The following is a 20,204-nucleotide window of genomic DNA, read 5'->3' as shown; positions in this document are numbered from 1 at the left end:
TCCGTAAGAAGCATCTCAAGGTCCTGAAGTGGCCTAGCCAGTCTCCAGACCTGAACCCAATAGAAAATCTTTGGAGGGAGCTGAAAGTCCATATTGCCCAGCGACAGCCCCAAAACCTGAAGGAACTGGAGAAGGTCTGTATGGAGGAGTGGGCCAAAATCCCTGCTGCAGTGTGTGCAAACCTGGTCAAGAACTACAGGAAACGTATGATCTCTGTAATTGCAAACAAAGGTTTCTGTACCAAATATTAAGTTTGGCTTTTCTGAAGTATCAAATACTTATGTCATGCAATAAAATGCAAATTGGGGTGGCAGGGTAGCCTAGTGGTTAGAGCGTTGGACTAGGAACCGAAAGGTTGCAAGTTCAGATCCCCGAGCTGACAAGGTACAAATCTGTCGTTCTGCCCCTGAACAGGCAGTAACCCACTGTTCCTAGGCTGTCATTGAAAATAAGAATTTGTTCTTAACTGACTTGCCTAGTAAAATAAAGGTAAACATAAAAAATAAATAAAAAAAATGTAATTACTTAAATCATACAATGTGATTTTCAGGATTTTTTTTAAAGATTTCATCTCACAGTTGAGGTGTACCTATGATAAAAAATTACAAACCTCTACATGCTTTGTAAGTAGGAAAACCTGCAAAATCAGCAGTGTATCAAATACTTGTTCTCCCCACTGTACATGGTTCCCTGAGGAGACTGACCCCTAGTGGTGATAAGAGGCACAAGTTGCTGCAAATGCATTTCCAAAACGGCTGCTAAAATGGACCAGTGAGGACACTTCTGTTACTGCTAACATGTTTTATTCCATGCTAAAATGTTGAGGTAATATCCATCCTGTTTATATGAATCTCAAACACAAGTAGATTTTACACTATATTTCTAGGCATATGGTATAGAGAAGACATTTGACATGTCATTGTGACCAAAGATACATTTTTCAACACGTGACATTTAATTAGGTTTTACATGTGACATGCGATAAATACAACCGAGAACATTTGCTTCAATTTGCACATTTCCTACTGCAACAGTGGTGTAAACTGATATCTCCTCTTTAGAAATGCACAAAGGCTTCGTGCGAGGGGTGGACTATCAATTAGTCGTTTTGTTTTACCTGGAAGTAAAAACAATACTTCAACGTAGCCAGCCTTCCTCTTGAAATGCTGAACTTCTATCCTTTTAAGAATTCCTTCTTTCCTTTCAATTTTTGTCATAGAAATAAACATATTAAATGAAATGAAGGACAAGGCTGTGCGTGATTGACAGGAGACATGCAGCACTTACTGTAAATACTGAGGAAGACAATCGACTTTATACAAAAGCGTTAGAAAAAGGAGTAAATGAAATGAGACCTAAAAAACACATTTGGGAATGAGTGGTGTAAACTGATATCCCCTCTTTAGAAATGCACAAAGGCTTAGCAAGAGGGGTGGACTATCAAATGGTAATACAAAAATAGATTCAGGTAGGCTCTTTAAATTTGAGAAGTAAAATAAAGAAAAACAACAATACTTCAACGCAGCCAGCCTTATTCTTGAAATGCTAAACTTCTATCCCTCCAGGCATTCCTTCTCTCCTTTCTATTTCTTTGTTATAGAAATCAAACTAACAAATAGAATGGAGGACAAGGGTGTGCATGACATACAGGACATGCAGAACTTACTGTTAATACTGAGGAAGACAGACGACAATACAAAAGTTTTAGAAAAAAGAGCAACCGAAATGAGCCTCCTGGAATAAGAGACGTTGGAGAAGTAGTAATGTTATAAATATGACATTCAGGAGTCAACTGCTCTCTCCCTCATCCTCTCTTACTAATCTTCTTTCCAGAACCAAACACAATGTGAAAATTACCACCCAATTCTCTAAGGTACAATACCTCACCAAAACCCTAGTAATTGGTATCAATTTATTTTCATAGGCTTTGTAAACATCTTTAATGACAAATTATATTGTGGTTGTTTATCTAAACATGTTCTGAAGTGGTAAATTCAACATATGGGCTGCATTTCATGTATAACCTCACATGTTCTCTAATCCTCTCTCAGAACTCTGTCCTTCAGCTCTTAAAAAACCCTTCAGCTGCCAAGGCCTCTTTGAAAGTTACGGTCAAAGAGTTGATAGTCACATCGGTCACAATCACTTTGCCAGGATTCACTTCTGCGCCGCTACTGTCTGGACACTGTGTCACAACCTCTTCACCTTGCTGTTTTGTGTCATTCTCCACCACTTCCTCTGCAACCTCAACATCGGTACAGACCACAGAACCATCAGCCACGGTTTCATCTCCAACATCCACCACTGAAGTGCTATCCCTGTCAATCAGAATATGTCCCCCCATCTCCTCTACCCTGTCAATAAAATAATCTGTCCCCAACCCCTCTACCCTCTCAATAACATTAGCTGTGCCTAACCTTTCTACCTTGTCAATCAAGGTATCTGTCCCCAATTCGTCTTCGGTGGCACTGTCCACCAACCTATTGCTAATGTTGTCTTTTGGTCCCTCTGCAGAAACACAGCTCTCTGATTGGTCAGTCCTATCTATTTGTTCCTGTCCAGTTTCAGAGGTCCTACCCTCTGACCTGTACCATGCCCCTGTCACCCTCAACAAGGCCCCACCCCCCAATGTCTCATCTCCAGAGCCCAGTGCGGAACCACAACACTCCACTCTGTCAGTCGGCTCCTCCACTTCCTGCTCCATCATGGGAGAGCTGCACTCTGACCGGCTATGCCCTTAAGAGAGAAAGAGACAGGAAATGAGATCAATATACCACAAATAGGACCAATCCTGACCTTCAAACCGAGATAAAAAAATAGATGATCAAATGTTTCATTAAATGTTTGATAGAAAACAAACTGAATAGACTGTTTTCACGTGTGTCTGTTGTTAACTCTGATTCCGGTCTCTCCTCTGCGCCTTGCCATTCATGCTCCATGGGGTCCTGTATGCGGGTCAGTGGTTGGAGGGAATTGTTGTCAGACACAGGTTTGGACACCCGCTGCTTGTTCTTGCGTCTTGCCAGGCGGCGGTAGACACTCCCTCCCTCCCCCGCCCTGTATGGCAGACTGCCCTGGTCCAGCTCGGAGCCCATGGAGCGCGTAAGGGAGAGGCGCAGACGTGGGGTATCTGGGACTTTGTGTGCACTACGGAGGTCCATGGCATAGATATTCTGTAGGAGAAGAGAAGACTAAAGCCGATGTCACACGAAGCAATCTGGACGCAATTTCTGTTGATTGCAACAAAGTGGCATTTATGATGCTGTGTGTCACCCCAAAAGTTGCCAGCAACTTAGTTGCAACGCAAGAGATAGAAATCAATCCTGTCACGCAACTGACTGTATGCAATGTCTAATCAGGGCACAGAAAAAAGTTTACATGAATGGTCATATCGTTCCGTTCGGAACTCCAACCCAGTACGTTAATGGCCAATCTTCAAAAAGGGATTTAGTCTTTGAGATACCGCTACCCGAGTTATAAAAAAAAGCACAACCATGTTTTTCCATATCTCTAAGGTCTCCCACACAGTGCCTTCGATAAGTATTTAGACCCCTTGACTTCTTCCACATTTTGTTACAGCCTTATTCTAAAATGGATGAAAAAAAAATCCTCAGCAATCTACACACAATACCCAATAATGACAAAGCGAAAACAAGTGTTAGCAAATTTTTGCAAATACCATATTTACAAAAGTATTCAGACCCTTTGCTATCAGGCTCGATATTGAGCTCAGGTGCATTCTGTTTCCATTGATCATCCATGAGATGTTTCTACGTCATTGGAGTCAACCTGTGGGAAATTCAATTGATTGGACATGATTTGGAAAGGCACACAACTGTCTATATAAAGGTCCCACAGTTGACAGTGCATGTCAGAGCAAAATCCAAGCCATGAGGTAGAAGGAATTGTCCGTAGAGCTCTGAGACAGGGTTGTGTCGAGGAACAGATCTGGGGAAGGGTACCAAAATTGAAGGACCCAAAGAACACCGTGGCCTCCATCATTCTTAAATGGAAGAAGTTTAGAACCACCAAGACTCTTTCTAGAGCTGGCCACCCGGCCAAACTGAGCAATCGGGGGAGAAGGTCCTTGGTCAGAGAGGTGACCAAGAACCAGATAGTTACTCTGACAGAGCTCTAGCATTCCTCTGTGGAGATGGGAGAACCTTTCGGAAGGACAACCATCCTCAGTAAAAGGCACATGACAGCCCACTTGAAGTTTGCCAAAATTGAACTCTTTGGCCTGAATGCCAAGCGTCACGTCTGGAGGAAACCTGGCACCATCCCTACGGTGAAGCATGGATGTGGCAGCATCATGCTGTGGCAAAGTTTTTCAGCGGCAGGGTCTGGGAGACTAGTCAGGATCAAGGGAAAGATGAACGGAGCACAGAGATATCCTTGATGAAAATAGAACAGTCAGGACCTCAGACTTGGGCGAACGTCCATCTTCCAACAGGACAACGACCTTAAGCACACAGCCAAGACAACCCAGGATTGGCTTCGGGACAAGTCTCAATGTCTCAGCCAGAGCCCGGACTTGAACCCGATCGAACATCTCTGGAGAGACCTGAAAATAGCTGTGTAGCAATGCTCCACATCCAACCTGACAGAGCTTGAGAGGATCCGCAGAGAAGAATGGGAGAAATTCCCCAAATGTTTTTATTTATTTTTTATTTCACCTTTACTTACCCAGGTAGGCCAGTTGAGAACAAGTTCTAATTTACAACTGCGAGCTGCCCAAGATAAAGCAAAGCAGTGCGACACAAACACAGAGTTATACATGGAATAAACAAACGTACAGTCAATAACACAATAGAAGTCTATATAGTGTGTGCAAATGAAGTAAGATTAGGGAGGTAAGGCAATAAATAGTCCATAATGGCAAAATAATTACAATTTAGCAATTAAAACACTGGAGTGATAGCTGTGCAGAAGATCAATGTGCAAGTAGAGATACTGGGGTGCAAAGGAGCAAAAAATAAATAAAATATGGGTATGATGTAGTTGGGTGGGCTATTTAAAGATGGGCTATGTACAGGTGCAATGATCTGCAAGCTGCTCTGACAGCTGATGCTTAAAGTTAGTGAGGAGGATATGAGTCTCCAGTCGTTGGCAGCAGAGAACTGGAAGGAAAGGCAGCCAAAGGGGGAGTTGGCTTTGGGGGTGACCAGTGAAATATACCTGCTGGAGAGCGTGCTACGGGTGTGTGCTGCTATGGTGACCAGTGAGCTGAGATAAGGTGGGGCTTTACCTAGCAAAGACTTATAGATGACCTGGAGCCAATGGGTTTGATGACGAATATGGGCCAGCCAACGAGAGCATACAGGTGGGTAGTATATAGGGCTGTGGTGACAAAACAGATGGCACTGTGATAGACTGCATCCAATTTGCTGAGTAGAGTGTTGGAAAATATTTTGTAAATTACATCGCCGAAGTCAAGGATCGGTAGGATAGTCAGTTTTACAAGGGTATGTTTGGCAGCATGAATGAAGGATGCTTTGTTTGCGAAATAGGAAGCCGATTCTAGATTTAATTTTGGATTGGAGATGCTTGATGTGAGTCTGGAAGGAGAGTTTACAGTCTAACCAGACACCTAGGTATTTGTAATTGTCCACATATTCTAAGTCAGAACCATCCAGAGTAGTGATGCTAGATGGGCGGGCATGTGCAGGCAGCGATCGGTTGAAGAGCATGCATTTAGTTTTACTAGCATTTAAGAGCAGTCGGAGGCCACGGAAGGAGAGTTGTATGGCATTGAAGCTTAACTGGAGGTTTGTTAATACAGTGTCCAAAGAAGGGCCAGAAGTATACAGAATGGTGTCGTCTGCGTAGAGGTGGATCAGAGAATCACCAGCAGCAAGAGCGACATTATTGATGTATACAGAGAAAAGAGTCTGCCTGAGACATTAACCCTTTGGCACCCCCATAGAGACTGACAGAGGTCCAGAATAATGCCTGGCTGGAGGGGTAGTGGGCCACATAAACTAATTTAATCCAACATTGCAAGCTCTGATATTGCTAACATTTGGAATATGAGCAGTCAATTATCTGCCCTACATTAAAAAAAAAACATTAGGACATCTTAAAGCATTTAGGAAATATCACAGGTACAATAGGCGGAAATATCAACTATGAATGTGGAATGAAACCTCACAACTTTCCAAGTCAAATTTGCTCTCATTCAGTGCTGTATGGTTATGCCTGACAAAAAGGCATACAGTTACACTTTAATTGATGTTGTGGCTATTGTAAATCGGCTCTAAGGCAAGTGGGCTCAGATACAGAAAACTGTCATGTGCAGACCCTACTCTTGCAATTACGTTAGGGGGCCCCCCTAGATTTGCCTCCAAATCCAATTTCAAAACAACGATTCAACCACAAAGACCAATGATGTTTTCCAATGCCTCGTAAAGAAGGGCACCTATTGGTAGATAGGTAAAAATTGTGGATGGTGTATCAACACACCCAGTCACTACAAAGAGAAGAGTAGTCCTTCCTAACTCAGTTGCCGGAGAGGAAGGAAACCGCTCAGGGTTTTCACCATGAGGTCAATGGTGAATGTAAAACAGTTGGAGTTTTACTTAATCTTGAAATCGAGTTCTTACTATGCTATAAGTAGTAAGACAGCACCACTGAATCATATTCAACTATGAAACCACCGAAGTCCTGTCTTTGCCACGGCAGGCAGTGATTGGCCCCTCCCACAAGGGTATAATATGCACTGCCCTGTCGGAGAGTGTCACTCTTGCTTTATTCAGCCACTGTTGTTTATCAAAGCCACCATTCTTATCATCTGTACATCCATCTATACTTATTTTTCATCATTGTAGAATAATAGTGAAGACATCAAAACTATGAAATAACACATATGGAATCATTTAGTAAACAAAAATGTGTTAAAGAAATGAAAATGCCTTAATAACAGTTTTGCACACTCTTGGCATTCTCTCAACCAGCTTCATGGGGTTGTCACCTGGAATGCATTTAAATTAACAGGTCTGCCTTGTTAGAAGTTAATTTATGGAATTTCTTTCCAATCATTTGTGTTGTGACAAGGTAGGGGTGGTATACATATGATAGCCCTATTTGCTAAAAGACCAAGTCCATTTTATGTAAAGAACAGCTCAAATAAGCAAGCAGAAATGACAGTCCATCATTACTTTAAGACATGAAGGTCAGTCAATGCGGAACATTTCAAGAACATTGAACGTTTCTTCAAGTGCAATTGCAAAAACCATCAAGCGCTATGATGAAACTGGCTCTCATGAGGGCCGTCACAGGAAAGGAAGACTCAGAGTTACCCCTGCTGCAGAGGATAAGATCATTAGAGTTAACTGCACCTCAGATTGCAGCCCAAATAAATGTTTCAAGTAACAGACACATCTCAACATTAACTGTTCAGAAGAGACTGCGTGGATCAGGCCTTCATCGGTGAATTGCTGCAAAGAAACCACTACTAAAGGACACCAATAAGAAGTGTCTTGCTTGGGTAAAGAAACACGAGCGATGGGCATTAGACAAGTCGAAATCTGTACTTTGGCCTGATGAGTACACATTTTTTGTTCCAACCACCATGGCTTTGTGAGACGCAGAGTAGGTGAACGGATGATCTCCACATGTGTGGTGCCCACTGTGAAGCATGGAGGAGGTGGTGTGATGGTGCTTTGCTGGTGACACTGTCTGTGATTTATTTAGAATTCAAGGCACACTTAACTAGCATGGCTACCACAGCATTCTGCAGCGATACGCCATCCCATCTGGTTTGCGCTTAGTGGAACTATGATTTGTTTTTCAACAGGACAATGACCCAACACACCTCCAGGCTGTGTAAGGGCTATTTGACCAAGAAGGAGAGTGATGGAGGGCTGCATCAGATGACCTGGTCTCCACAATCAACCAACCTCAACCCAATTGAGATGGTTTGGGATGAGTTGGACTGCAGAGTGACGGAAAAGCAGCCAACAAGTGCTCAGCATATGTGGGAAATCCTTCAAGACTGTTGGAAAAGCATTCCAGGTGAAGCTGGTGGAGAGAATGCCAAGAGTGTGCAAAGCTGTCATCAAGGCAAAGGGTGGCTACTTTGAAGAATCAAAAATATATTTTGATTTGTTTAACACTTTGTTGGTTGCTACATGACTCCATATGTGTTATGTCATAGTTTTGAAGTCTTCACTATTATTCTACAATGTAGAAAATAGTCAAAATAAAGAAAAACCCTTGAATGAGTAGGTATGTCCAAACTTTTGACTGGTACTGTATATATATATTTTTCTTTAGATTCCTTCAACATCGGTCCGTTTAGTAGCCTGAGTCAGCTAGCTTGCTAGCCACTCTTTGCTAGTGGTCCTTCTAGCTAGCTAGCTAATGCGTCGCATTTGCAGGAGACCAAAGATTCTGAGGTCATTATTAAATAATCGCCTTCCCAATCACACTCAAAGAGTGTTCGTAAGCTTTGAGTGAAGGTACCAGAGGGATTCCATCAGGTTTTTCAATTATTTTTTCTCCTCAGGCAGAGATGTCATTCCCTCCCGGGATAAAATAGTGCTTCAAGTGCAAGGCACACATGTCGGGGAGGGACGTCACAGAGACTGCGCCCGATGGCTTGGACCAGAGCACTGAGCTGGCTCTTACGGACCCCTTCTTATGTATCCACTGCCCCGGGGTTCCTCTGCCTTCCCTCCATCATCAACTGCAGCTGGTCTCTATCTCTCCACCACCCAGCTCGTCCCGTATAGCTCCCGGGAGCCTACAGACGGGGGGTGAGGAGCAGCTCTCCAATACTCTACAGTTTCCACACCTCTGCCCTTCCCGAACCTGCTGCTTATTTCGAGGATGCGGCACACCGGGAGCTGAGAGACTTCCATGCCAGCCAATGGGACGCCTATGGAGATCCTGGCTCAGATGAAAGGGCTCAGAGTGAGGAAGAGACATAGAGGAAGAGGACAATGAGGAGACGCCGGCTGCCCCTCCGATCTCTGACAAGGACCCTTACAACAAGGAGTTCATGGGTGTGATACACCCAAATGTCAGAAAGGGAGAAGAACGTGCTGCTGAATGCTCCTGTCACAGTATTTGGGCTATTCAGGCCTATCGTGGAGACCATCACACAAAAGTTTGAGCAGCAACAGAAGGGCTCTGCAGCCTTCAAGGCTATATATGCCACTCAGGCCCCGGGCTCCTTTCCCTGCCCCATTCCAACCAGCCTCGACCAAGACAGGGGAGGCTCGCCATTGCTCTGTTAGTGCTTCCCAGGCCCAGGAAAGACCCACTCAGTCGCCTGAGGTGTCCCACGCTGGTGCGAGATGCTAGAACTGCAATCCTCTCCGCCCTCAGCAACAGCACGCTGCCCAGGCGTACAGAGTGGATAAACCACTGAGGGCCTGTGAGCCTTCCTGTGAGGGACTTTGTGTTGTATCCTACAGTCAGAGAATCCTGCTCCACGCCTGGTAGCAACATGAAAGAGAAGACTAGCTACACATTGCCCACTGCCAGCAAAAGCCGCCCGGTATATGTGCACACAAGACACACACTTCCACTCATCCCTCCAGCGCACACTAAGTGTACACACTCCTGTGTCTCCCATCCATTCTCCTTTCCACTCGTTCTTATGAGCGCCATGGCCTTAGACAAAGATTCTATGAGCACAAGGCAAAACATAGGGCTGGGACAGTTAGGTTTCACAGAGACACACAGTTTAATTCCAGTCATACAGCAGCCTCTGCCTGTGACTTGGCTAAACAGTCAAAAATATAAATCGTCAAACTGCACAGCAGCCTCTGCCTGTAGCCCAGTTAGCTATTCCAAATCAAATGACAGCCCTGCCCTCTCTAATAGAAAGAGCAGACCTGTCCAGCAGACTGAGTGTATGGAAACACGAATGCACAGCTTCCCCTTGGGTAATGAATACAATTTGGAAGGGTTACGCGTTGCAGTTTGCTGGTGTCACGCCCACGACAGTTTCAGCTCAAGCGGCCCCTATTCTAGAACAGGAAATAACCTTGTAGGAAAAGGAGCTATTCGCCCAGTTATGGAAGCAGACAAAATTACGGATCATTATCAGCCATATTTTCGTGTGCCAAGAAAGACAGTGGCATGAGACTGATCTCAGATTTGAGGGTGTTGAATAAATCATTACAAAAACTTTTCGCATGTTAACACACCGCCGTCTATTCAAAGTAGTCAGACAGACAAGATACGGATATTGTGCTATCTAGACGACTGTCTTATAATAGCGAAGTCGAGAGAATTGGTCGAGACACACACCAGGATAGTGATAAATCATATCCACAATCTGGTTTTCCTGATAAACTGTGAAAAGAGTTCTCTCACTCTTCACCAACAGACAAGCTTCTTAGGCTTGGAACTGAACTCTATGCACTCACGTCTAACAGTCACCAGACAGAGGTGCATTCTGACTGCAGCATGCACACTCCACCGGAGCCGTACTTTCAGGGCTCGCCGGGTTATGGTTTTACAGGGGCTGATGGTTGTGGCATCAGCAGTTTTACCACTTGGCCTATTACGCATGAGACCTATCCAACAATGGTTTATAAGCCAACGCATTCATCCGAACAGAGACCGTTATCGAATGATAACCATTACGTGGCAATGTCACCACAGCCTATCCTTCTGGCAAATCCCAAGGATACTCTCAGCTGGGTCCAGTAGTCTTGCAGGTTGTCATAAAGACCGACACCTCCCTGAAGGGATGGGGGGGCAGTTTAAGATGGACGCATAACGAACAGTCAGTGGGAAGAACACAAATCTTCATATAAATGTTTTGGAGCTGGAAGCGATTCGGCTGATTCTATTACATTTTGCCCCCAGGAGAGAGGCAAAATTAGTTTTTCGGAATGAATCACGTTCTGATTCATTCCAACAACTCAACCTCGATCGCGTACGTCAATCGCCAGGGCGGAGTCCGCTCACTGGCCATGCCACAAGTGGCATCACGGATCATCTGTGGGCACACACACCTGCGCTCACTGTCAGCAGCGCACATTCCATGCCAGTTGAATCTAGGTGCAGACCTATTGTCGAGAGGATAGCCTCAGTCTGCGGAGTGGCGTATCCAGCCACAGGTGATAGAGGTGATTTGATGCCAGTTTGGACGAGCCTTACCAAGAAAACACTGAATGTTCCTCATTGGCCTAGTTTCAGTTTTTGCTTAAATCAGCTTGAAAATCTATAGCAAGACTTGAAAATGGCTGTCTAGCTAAATTCAACAACCAACTTGACAAAGCTTGAAGAATAAACAAATAAATAATGTGCTAATCCAGGTGTGCAAAGCTCTTAAAGACTCACAGCTGTAATCACTGCCAAAAGAGATTCTAACATGTATTGACCTTGTCAGATATTTCTGTACTTTATTTTCAATATATTTGCAACAATTTCAAAAAACATGTTTTCACTTTGTCATTATGGGGTAGTGTGTAGATATGTGAGAGAAATTTTTTTAATCAATTTTGAATCCAGCTTGTAACAAAATGTTGAATAAATACTTTCTGAAGGCACTGTATAAAAAGGCAGCAGACTGCTTGGGATGGCAACCCCACAAGCCTATGAGTGTCAATGAGGCAACTGGGAGGCTCCAATGAAAGGAAAGAGAAACATCCAACCCTGGACTCTGGCACCCTCTCCCTAGTTCTACAACTTGCCCTCATAACTTGCACTTCCAGGATTGGGCTCTTAAGTCACATCCTTATCATTTAGAAGTGAGCTTTGATTCATTGCTAGTACAATACGTTGCCTGAATCGAACATGACCTTCCTCTGGCTCACTGCATTAATGATGCACATTGGGATGTTCCAGTGCACTCTTATACTGTTCAGGTTGAGCTGCTTCTTCCAGACAATCATGTCCACCATCCTGGCTGTCTGCCCTGGAGTTGCCGTATATGTTGACTTTTTGACATTATGGTGTATGGGGAGGAGGCAACCACACGTCACAAGCGCATAAGGTTCACTACAATGAACACTCATTGACAAGAAATACCATCAACTTAGTGGGCATGTCATAGGAATTGCACTGATAGGCCCACTCCACAATCAGTCCTCTCCTCAGGCAGTTACTAGAGACAGAGACACCATGGAACTGGACTGCCACATGTCTAGAGGCCATTCAACAGCCAACATGCTGTCTGGAAATTGATGGCGTGCATTGTCCTCATACCTATTTAGCTACCAACCATGGCTGGCCAGCCCATGTGAGACCTGAAATGGGCTGCATCGTAAAGAATGAGCTCTTATGCTGGGGTGACATATGCATTGGTCTGGAAAACTGTGCAGTAATTCCAACATACCTATAAAGAAAATATGCCATTTATGGCAAACAAGAGGCACATCAGGATGGTAAAACTTGCTGTATGTGATTGTTTATGGTGGCTGGGGATTGACTGAGATAGTGGTCTTTGTGCACCATGCTTGATCAGCTCCACTTCCTCTGCAACCCACCAACTGTCCATCAATGCCCATGTACATGTGTCTGGAGCGGTGCTATATCCAGTTAGTCAATGGGTCTCATTGGCATGCAAGCTGCATTTGCTGACTGCCTATACTGAACTATAGAAATGGAAACTGATCCCCGCCCACAGCCCCAATACCCCGCCAGTCATACAGGAAGGATATTGTGCAAGCTGGTCAGGCCCCAGAACTACAACCACCACTGGCTACTTTGTCTCCTCACCCTGTTAGGACACACCCATGTCCTGGTCACCTCAGAGACTTTGAATCAACGTTGCACATTTCGTTTTATTGGGGAAAAGAGGGCTGTAAATATACAGTGCATTCAGAAAGTATTCAGACCTCTTGACTTTTTCCACATTTTGTTATGTTACAGCCTTATTCTAAAATGGATTAAATAGCTTTTTTCCCCTTATCCATCTACACACAATACACCATAATGAGGAAGCAAAAACAGGTTTTTGGGAATATTACATTTGCATAAGTATTCAGACCCTTTACTCAGTACTTTGTTTAAGCAGCTTTGGCAGCGATTACAGCCTTGAGTCTTCATGGGTATGACACTACAAGCTTGGCACACCTGTATTTGGGGAGTTTCTCCCAATCTTCTCTGCAGATCCTCTCAAGCTCTGTCAGGTTGGATGGGGAGAGTCGCTACACTGAAAAACATCCCCACAGCCACTGAAAAACATCCCTACAGCATGATGCTGCCACATCCATGCTTCACCGTAGGGATGGTGCCAGGTTTCCGCCAGACGTGACGCTTGGCATTCAGGCCAAAGAGTTCCATCTTGGTTTCATCAGACCAGAGAATCTTGCTTCTCATGGTCTGAAAGTCCTTTAGGTGCCTTTTGGCAAACTCCAAGTGGGCTGTTGTGCCTTTTACTGAGGAGTGGCTTCCATCTGGCCACTCTACCATAAAGGCCTGATTGTGCTGCAGAGATGGTTGTCCTTCTGTAAGGTTCTCCCATCTCCACAGAGGAACTCTGGAGCTCTGTCAGAGTGACCATCGGCTTCTTGGTCACCTCCCTGTCCAAGGCCCTTCTCCCCCGATTTCTCAGTTTGGCCTTGCGGCCAGCTCGAGGAAGAGTCTTGGTGGTTCCAAACTTCTTCCATTTAAGAATAATGGAAGCCACTGTGTTCTTGGGGACCTTCAATGCTGCAAACATTTTTTTGTGTACCCTTCCCCAGACCTGTGCCTCAACACAATCCTGTCTCAGAGCTCTACGGACAATTCCTTTGACCTCATGGCTTGGTTTTTGCTCTGACATGTACTGTCAACTGTGGGACCTTATATAGACAGGTGTGTGCCTTTCCAAATCATATCCCATCAATTGAATTTACCACAGGTGGACTCCAATCAAGTTGTAGAAACCTCTCACGGATGATCAATGGAAACAGGATGCACCTGAGCAAAATGTCTAGTCTCATAGCAAAGGGTCTGAATACTTACGTAAATAAGGTATCTGTTTTTTATTACATTTGCAAACATTTCTAAAAACCTGTTTTCACTTTGTCATTATGGGGTATGTGTGTAGATTGATTAGGAAATGTTTTTATTTAATCAATTTTAGAATAAGGCTGTAACGTAACAAAATGTTGAAAAAGTCAAGGGATCTGAATACTTTCCGAATGCACTGTATATCGATGTTGTTACAATTAGTAAACATTTGGATATCAAATAATTTATGCAACCATGATGACAAGATTGGACATTGCATGCAATTTCAATTGCGTTTGAACTGCTTCATGTATCAGCAAAGTTGCTTGAGATGACACATCAATTGCTTTGTGTGACACAGGCTTAAGATAAAAGTATATTAAGTTAAGTTTAGTCATTTTTGTAATTGCTATGTTAATGTAAGGGACATAAAAATGGATTAAGAAAGTGGATGTTCTGGACAAGGAGAAAGGTAAGCGCTGTACCCGCAAGACGAGTCTCCGTGGTCTGAGTCCTTTCCTGCGGTATGCCAGGGCTCGGTCCTTCTCCTCCCTGATAAGACACAGACAATATGAAATTGCAATGGCTGGAGCAAAACTAGTATGCGGTATTCATACTAACAGCACTCTCAGTACTACTCACTTCTCTTCATAAGCCAGCACCAGGCGTGGGTCCAGTATGTGGTCCTCTGGTTCCCAGGTGCTGTACCTGTAAAACAATCACACTCTATAAGCACCGTTTATGCAGGATCATCATGGCATGATCCCCTTGAATAAGGCAAGGAGGTACAATGACAGGAGTTGTTATAGAATCATTTGTGAACATTCAATGAATTTATGTATAGAGACTGCTAGCGGTTATACCTTACCTTTTAAAACCCTGGCAGAATGTAAATTGTCATTAGATATCATTACAAATACACCAAATCAATCACCAGACACATTTAAATGTCAACCTCTATTGCGCAAGTGAGTCGTTCTGGAATTTGTTATGGTTTCCCCACTTGTCTTGACTCCTGAGGGGTATACTGCTAAGGGGGATAGAGGAGTTAGCGAGCTAACTTTGGTCAATTCTGAGTTCAACTCTCGATAACTGTTGACACGAAGGTGGCTCACCTTTTAGCCAGGTAGATTTATATGGCAACGAATACTTTAGCTCTAACGTGCTCTGGGGCAGGCTAACTTCACTTTATCCTAAATGAAGTGCTTGAGCTGAGAGTTGAGGACCAATCAAATCAGATTCCCTCCCTCCTGCAAAGAGCAAGTCATCATCCCCTTCATTCTCCGAAACCATTTAAGAGGACTGATTGAATTTTTTATTGTGTTAATAATATTCAAATACCCTACAGTATCTCACTACACATTTAGTAATGTGTAGTGAGAATTTGAAACGTCACACACAGTACAATTTTCATATGACTTAATACAATAATTTTATCGATAGGTGTGGGGGGAAAAAAGGTGCTCGTGCACCCAAAGACAGCATTAACAATTGTGTAATAAAAGACACCACTTCTAATAACCTATTTCACACCATAGTCTGCTGAATTTGCAGGATAAGTTCTTTCATTTCAGCAAAAAAGTCAAATGTGGCACAGACTTGCTGATGGATTCCTGTTTCAGCATTTTATCAATGAAGATTTCGGCGTTCGACTAGTCACGTGCGACATGCAAGCGCAGTTACAAACCTGGCTGGAGTTAGCGGCAGCTGAAGAATCTAAATGCATAGTCGTAACATGGATGAAGCCTGAGCTGGAATGTGAAGCTAGCTAACTTTGGAAAATCCTGAGTAGATCTAGCTAGCGTCGTTGTATACCCCTCTATTTCTATTGAAAGTGTTGGTAAACAAGGGTACCCTTCAGTTTTAGATGCGTGCGGAATCGGATTAACGCTGGATCTGGACGGACTCTTCACATTACGAAAATGCACCAAATGGCGTACGGTGGTTGCCAGTTCTCCTGTCAGTGTACTTCCTTGATTAAGGAAATCGGAATTAGGGGTGTTAAATATAAGATGCACTTTAACCAATGATATGAGGTTTTTACTAAGACATCAGAAGCAGAGGGAACATTACAGTGCCTTCAGAAAGTATTCACACCCGTTGACTTATTCCACATTTTGTTGTGTTACAGCCTGAATTCAAAATGGATTCAATATATTTTCTCACCCATCTACACACAATACCCCACAAAACATGTTTTTAGACATTTTAATTTACATAGGTATTCAACCCCCTGAGTCAATACATGTTAGAATCACCTTTGGCAGCGATTTCAGCTGTAATTCTTTCTGGGTAAGTCTCTTTCCACACCTGGATTATGCAACATTTGCCCATTATTGTTTTCAAAATTATTTAAATTCTGTTAAATTGGTTATTGTTTTCAAAATTATTTAAATTCTGTTAAATTGGTTATTGATCATTGCTAGACAAGCATTTTCAGATCTTGCTATAGATTTAAGTCAAAACTGTAACTCGGCCACTGGCCTTGTGTTTTAGGTTATTGTCCTGCTGAAAGGTGAATTCATCTTCCAGTGTCTGGTGGAAAGCAGCATGAACCAGCTTTTCCTCAAGGATTTTGCATGTGCTTAGCTCCATTCCATTTTTTTAATCCTGAAAAACTCCCCAGTCCTTAACGATTACAAGCATACACATAACATGAGGCAGCCACCACTATGCTTGAAATTAGGAGAGTTGTACTCATTAATGTGTTGTATTGGATTTTTCCAAAACATAACACTTTGTATTCCGGACAAAAAGTGAATTGCTTTGCCACATTTTTTGCAGTGTTACTTTAGTGCCTTGTTGCAAACAGGATGCATGTTTTGGAATATTTTTTATTCTGTACAGGCTTCCTTCTTTTCACTCTGTCAATTAGGTTAGTATTGTGGAGTAACTACAACGTTGTGGATCCATCCTTAGTTTTCTCCTATCACAGCCATTAATATGTTTTAAAGTCACCATTGGCATCATGGTGAAATCCCTGAGCGGTTTCCTTCCTCTCCAACAACTAAGTTAGGAAGGACACCTACATTTTTTTTTTACCCATCTACCAATAGGGGCCCTTCTTGGCGAGGCATTGGTAAACTTCCCTGGTCTTTGTGGTTTAATCTGTGTTTGACATTCACTGCTCACCGGAGGGACCTTACAGATAACTGTATGTGTACAGTACAAAGATGAGGTAGTAATAACACATTTTATGTTCAACACTATTATTGCACACAGAGTGAGTCCAAGCAACTCATTATGTGACATGTTAAGCAAATGTTTACTTATTTAGGCTTGCCATAACAAAAGGGTTGAATACTTATTGGCACAATACATTTGCGCTTTTAATTTTTAATTAATTTGTAAACTTTTCTAAAAATATAATTCTACTTTGATATTATGGGGTATTGTGAACAAACAAAAATATTTGGCCTGTAACACAGCAAAATATGGAAAAGGTCAATGGGTGTAAATAATTTCTGATGGCACTATATGTACCCAGGTCAGTGGGAGGATAAAACATCAGTCATACATACATGACTCATAAACATTTGTAATGCATTCACTAATTAATAAGAAGAATACTTACTTTGGTGGCCATCCCTGCCACTTCAATAAGTATTCCACATTACCCTAAGAAGCAAAAGAGAAAGGCACATTTAGCAAGAGAGCAAATAACACAATTAGTACTCTTTGCACGGTAGTTCATGGAGCATAAAAAGATGACTGTCGCTTTAAAGGGTCGGTGTCGAGATCATTGGGGTAATTTTTAATTTTCAAATGGAGATTGTACGAGATGACGTCAATGTAAAGGCCTCGAACTCTACTATGGTGATGACGTGATCGCACATGGATGGGTTTTATGTCAAATAGTTTTATTGAACGTCAAAAAGCGATGAAAATAGGTAGGACTTTACATGTAAACAACTTGTATTGCGCAACGTGCTGCACATCGAAGGTCTCCGCTTTGGACCACCCATTGACAAAATATAATTGTACGGCGTGCGTGTATAGAATACTCAATACATAGAATGAAACATTACTGTATTATAATCTTCAATTTTCAAACCAACTTTACCACATTAAAGCATAAATAAATGCATAGTAAGATTCATACCATAAAAAACAAAAACATAGGCTCATTGTGATGATCATACTACAACAACATAATAGGACTATATTGAATGGATCATGCGAGGTGTAACATTACGCAGCAGTTTTTGTTCTCACGCAGATACCCCAATCCATCATCCCGTCCTCTGTTCTCCTCCTGTTGGCGTAACGTACAAAAAAACTGCGTAGCTCACACACATTGGCCGCGCGGACAATCCCACCAGTGATACCCCACGATGGAGACCCGATTTTGGTAAACACACCCCTTCTACATTTTACTACTTGAGGTAGCAGTCTATATTCAGAACATACAACATACACAAACCAAGGAAAACGAAAAGATTCCACAATCTCTTTATTCAAAATGATGTAGCCAACAGGCAACATTCTGTGCAGAATCTATTATCAACTTTTTGCGTGTTATAATTAGCAGCTTTCACGCAGCAGAATGACAATATTAAGATATTGCGTAAACTACGGAAAGTGCGTAGCAATACTTTTGTGTAATGGCTGATATATACTCTGTAAGAGTACAGGTAGAACATTGGCTGTTAAAACCATAAGACACCAATGATAGGTAGACTACATTTCTATTCGGAAACACGGCTACATTGCTTACCTTTCTGACTCTCTTCTTGGTTATTGATTCAACTGCAAACACTTGTTCGCCTATAGATGACAGTTCCATCGCTCCTAGGTTGCTAGTCGCACGCTCAAAACAGGGAACGCGGAATGTTTCTCGTTCTTTCCAAGACAAATCCCCCCAAATCCCCCAAACTCACTGCAGCGGCTAAAACAAGCTTTTTACCTACTCTACAACCATGTTCTATTCTTGGAGTCTTTATCACTTACTCACATGCAAGTATTAGATAGTTGAGCGGTATTTTAGGTTCTCTTTCTGAGTTTTAAAAATCTGCGACACATCACTGCCTGGCGCGTGCTTCAGTCAAGCGCGCTCCCTCTGACTCTGGTACGATGCGCCGAGCCCCCAATAATGGACAGAGAAGAAGAGGCTAAGCGAGAGGGTTTACTTCGCTCAAAATCTGTCCCACGAAAATCAGACCAAGAAGTGAGTATTTTTTGCTAATTTGCTACGTGAGGATTATTTGATAGAATTTAACTTTCGTAATGGTTAGGTTGTTGCGAATGCACTGATATAAGTGGACAAACGTGGTATTCCGTCAACTTTTAAAAAACGACTTTATATTGGAGTTGTGCCTCTTGTTCACACGCGTATCTGCCCTCTCATTGGCTAGAATGGCCCCACCTGATCGCGCCTCCTCCCGCTGCCTTCCATCTTTGAGGACATGTATTTCCATTGTTGGAGTGGTCACTCGACTATCTTGTCAATAGTACGCCTGGGTCTTTCACTATTGCAAAACACAGTATTTCAAGAATATGAGTATTATTCTATAAACTCTTAAATGCGTTTTATGGGTTGTTTTCTTTAAATACCATTGAGGAACATCTGTCGAATTTTTGGCACATGATTGTTTTCCATCTTGTTAAAATATCAAGGATAATTATCTAATGTCAAAATAGTTCCAGGTCCCATGTGATGCTAGGCTATCTGTTATCAAGCTGCATGCCTCTATCCCGAATTAATAGGAAAGATAGGTGCTAAAATTATTACATGAGATGGTGCCTATTTTGTTTCCCTATTCATATGGAATTGATGCATAAACTGTAACTTGATCTACACAACAGATGGCATGAAACATAGGCTCATCTCAACATTGAACCAACAGAGAACATGCTTTAAATCTCTTAAAATAATTGGGGATCTGATATCCAGAAGGTGTCTGTGCACCTATTTGTGTGATGGTTAGGGAATTATATAGTATATTGCAAGAATCTGGGACTGGGACAGTGTAGTTTTATGTAACAGTTGAATGGACAGGAATGATCTGAATTGGAAATGAAAGCCTTCTGCAGTTTGGCTGGGGAATGTCTACACCTCCAGCTGTATGCAAAAATGGTTTCAAATATGGCACTCCGGCCATTAATTACACAGCAAGGGGCTTCTAAAATAGCTAAAAGAAGACATATTTCTTCTACAGTACATGTAACCAAAAAACAAACAAGATAAGTACAAGATTGGAAAAACGACAATGGTTTCTAAAGGAAATAGGATGATGTTTTTCAACCGAAATATGTATAGCCTCATTAAATAATAATTTAATTGCATATACAGACTTGCCCCAATC

General features: G+C 42.6%; 1 protein-coding gene across 2 annotated transcripts; it reads right to left on the bottom strand.

The window, feature by feature from the left end:
- Window positions 1-786: 786 nt before the first annotated feature.
- Window positions 787-18,997, bottom strand: LOC109898575 (uncharacterized). 2 transcript variants are annotated; one of them, XM_020493594.2, is made up of 6 exons: window positions 18,617-18,997; window positions 17,474-17,517; window positions 14,542-14,607; window positions 14,385-14,451; window positions 2,879-3,173; window positions 787-2,736 (listed from the first exon to the last, which is right to left on the bottom strand). In XM_020493594.2, the coding sequence occupies exons 1-6, from the start codon at window positions 18,683-18,685 to the stop codon at window positions 2,063-2,065; spliced, it is 1,215 nt and encodes a 404-aa protein (XP_020349183.1). In that variant the 5' UTR covers window positions 18,686-18,997; the 3' UTR covers window positions 787-2,062. The 2 variants fall into 2 exon arrangements, with proteins under 2 accessions (XP_020349183.1, XP_020349182.1); XM_020493593.2 differs by having other exon boundaries at window positions 2,879-3,191; window positions 18,617-18,990.
- Between the last annotated feature and the right edge of the window lie 1,207 nt (window positions 18,998-20,204).

Source organism: Oncorhynchus kisutch, linkage group LG6, assembly GCF_002021735.2.
Source record: "Oncorhynchus kisutch isolate 150728-3 linkage group LG6, Okis_V2, whole genome shotgun sequence".
In the NCBI taxonomy this organism is placed as follows: domain Eukaryota; kingdom Metazoa; phylum Chordata; class Actinopteri; order Salmoniformes; family Salmonidae; genus Oncorhynchus; species Oncorhynchus kisutch.
This window is presented reverse-complemented; position numbering and strand designations above follow the sequence as displayed.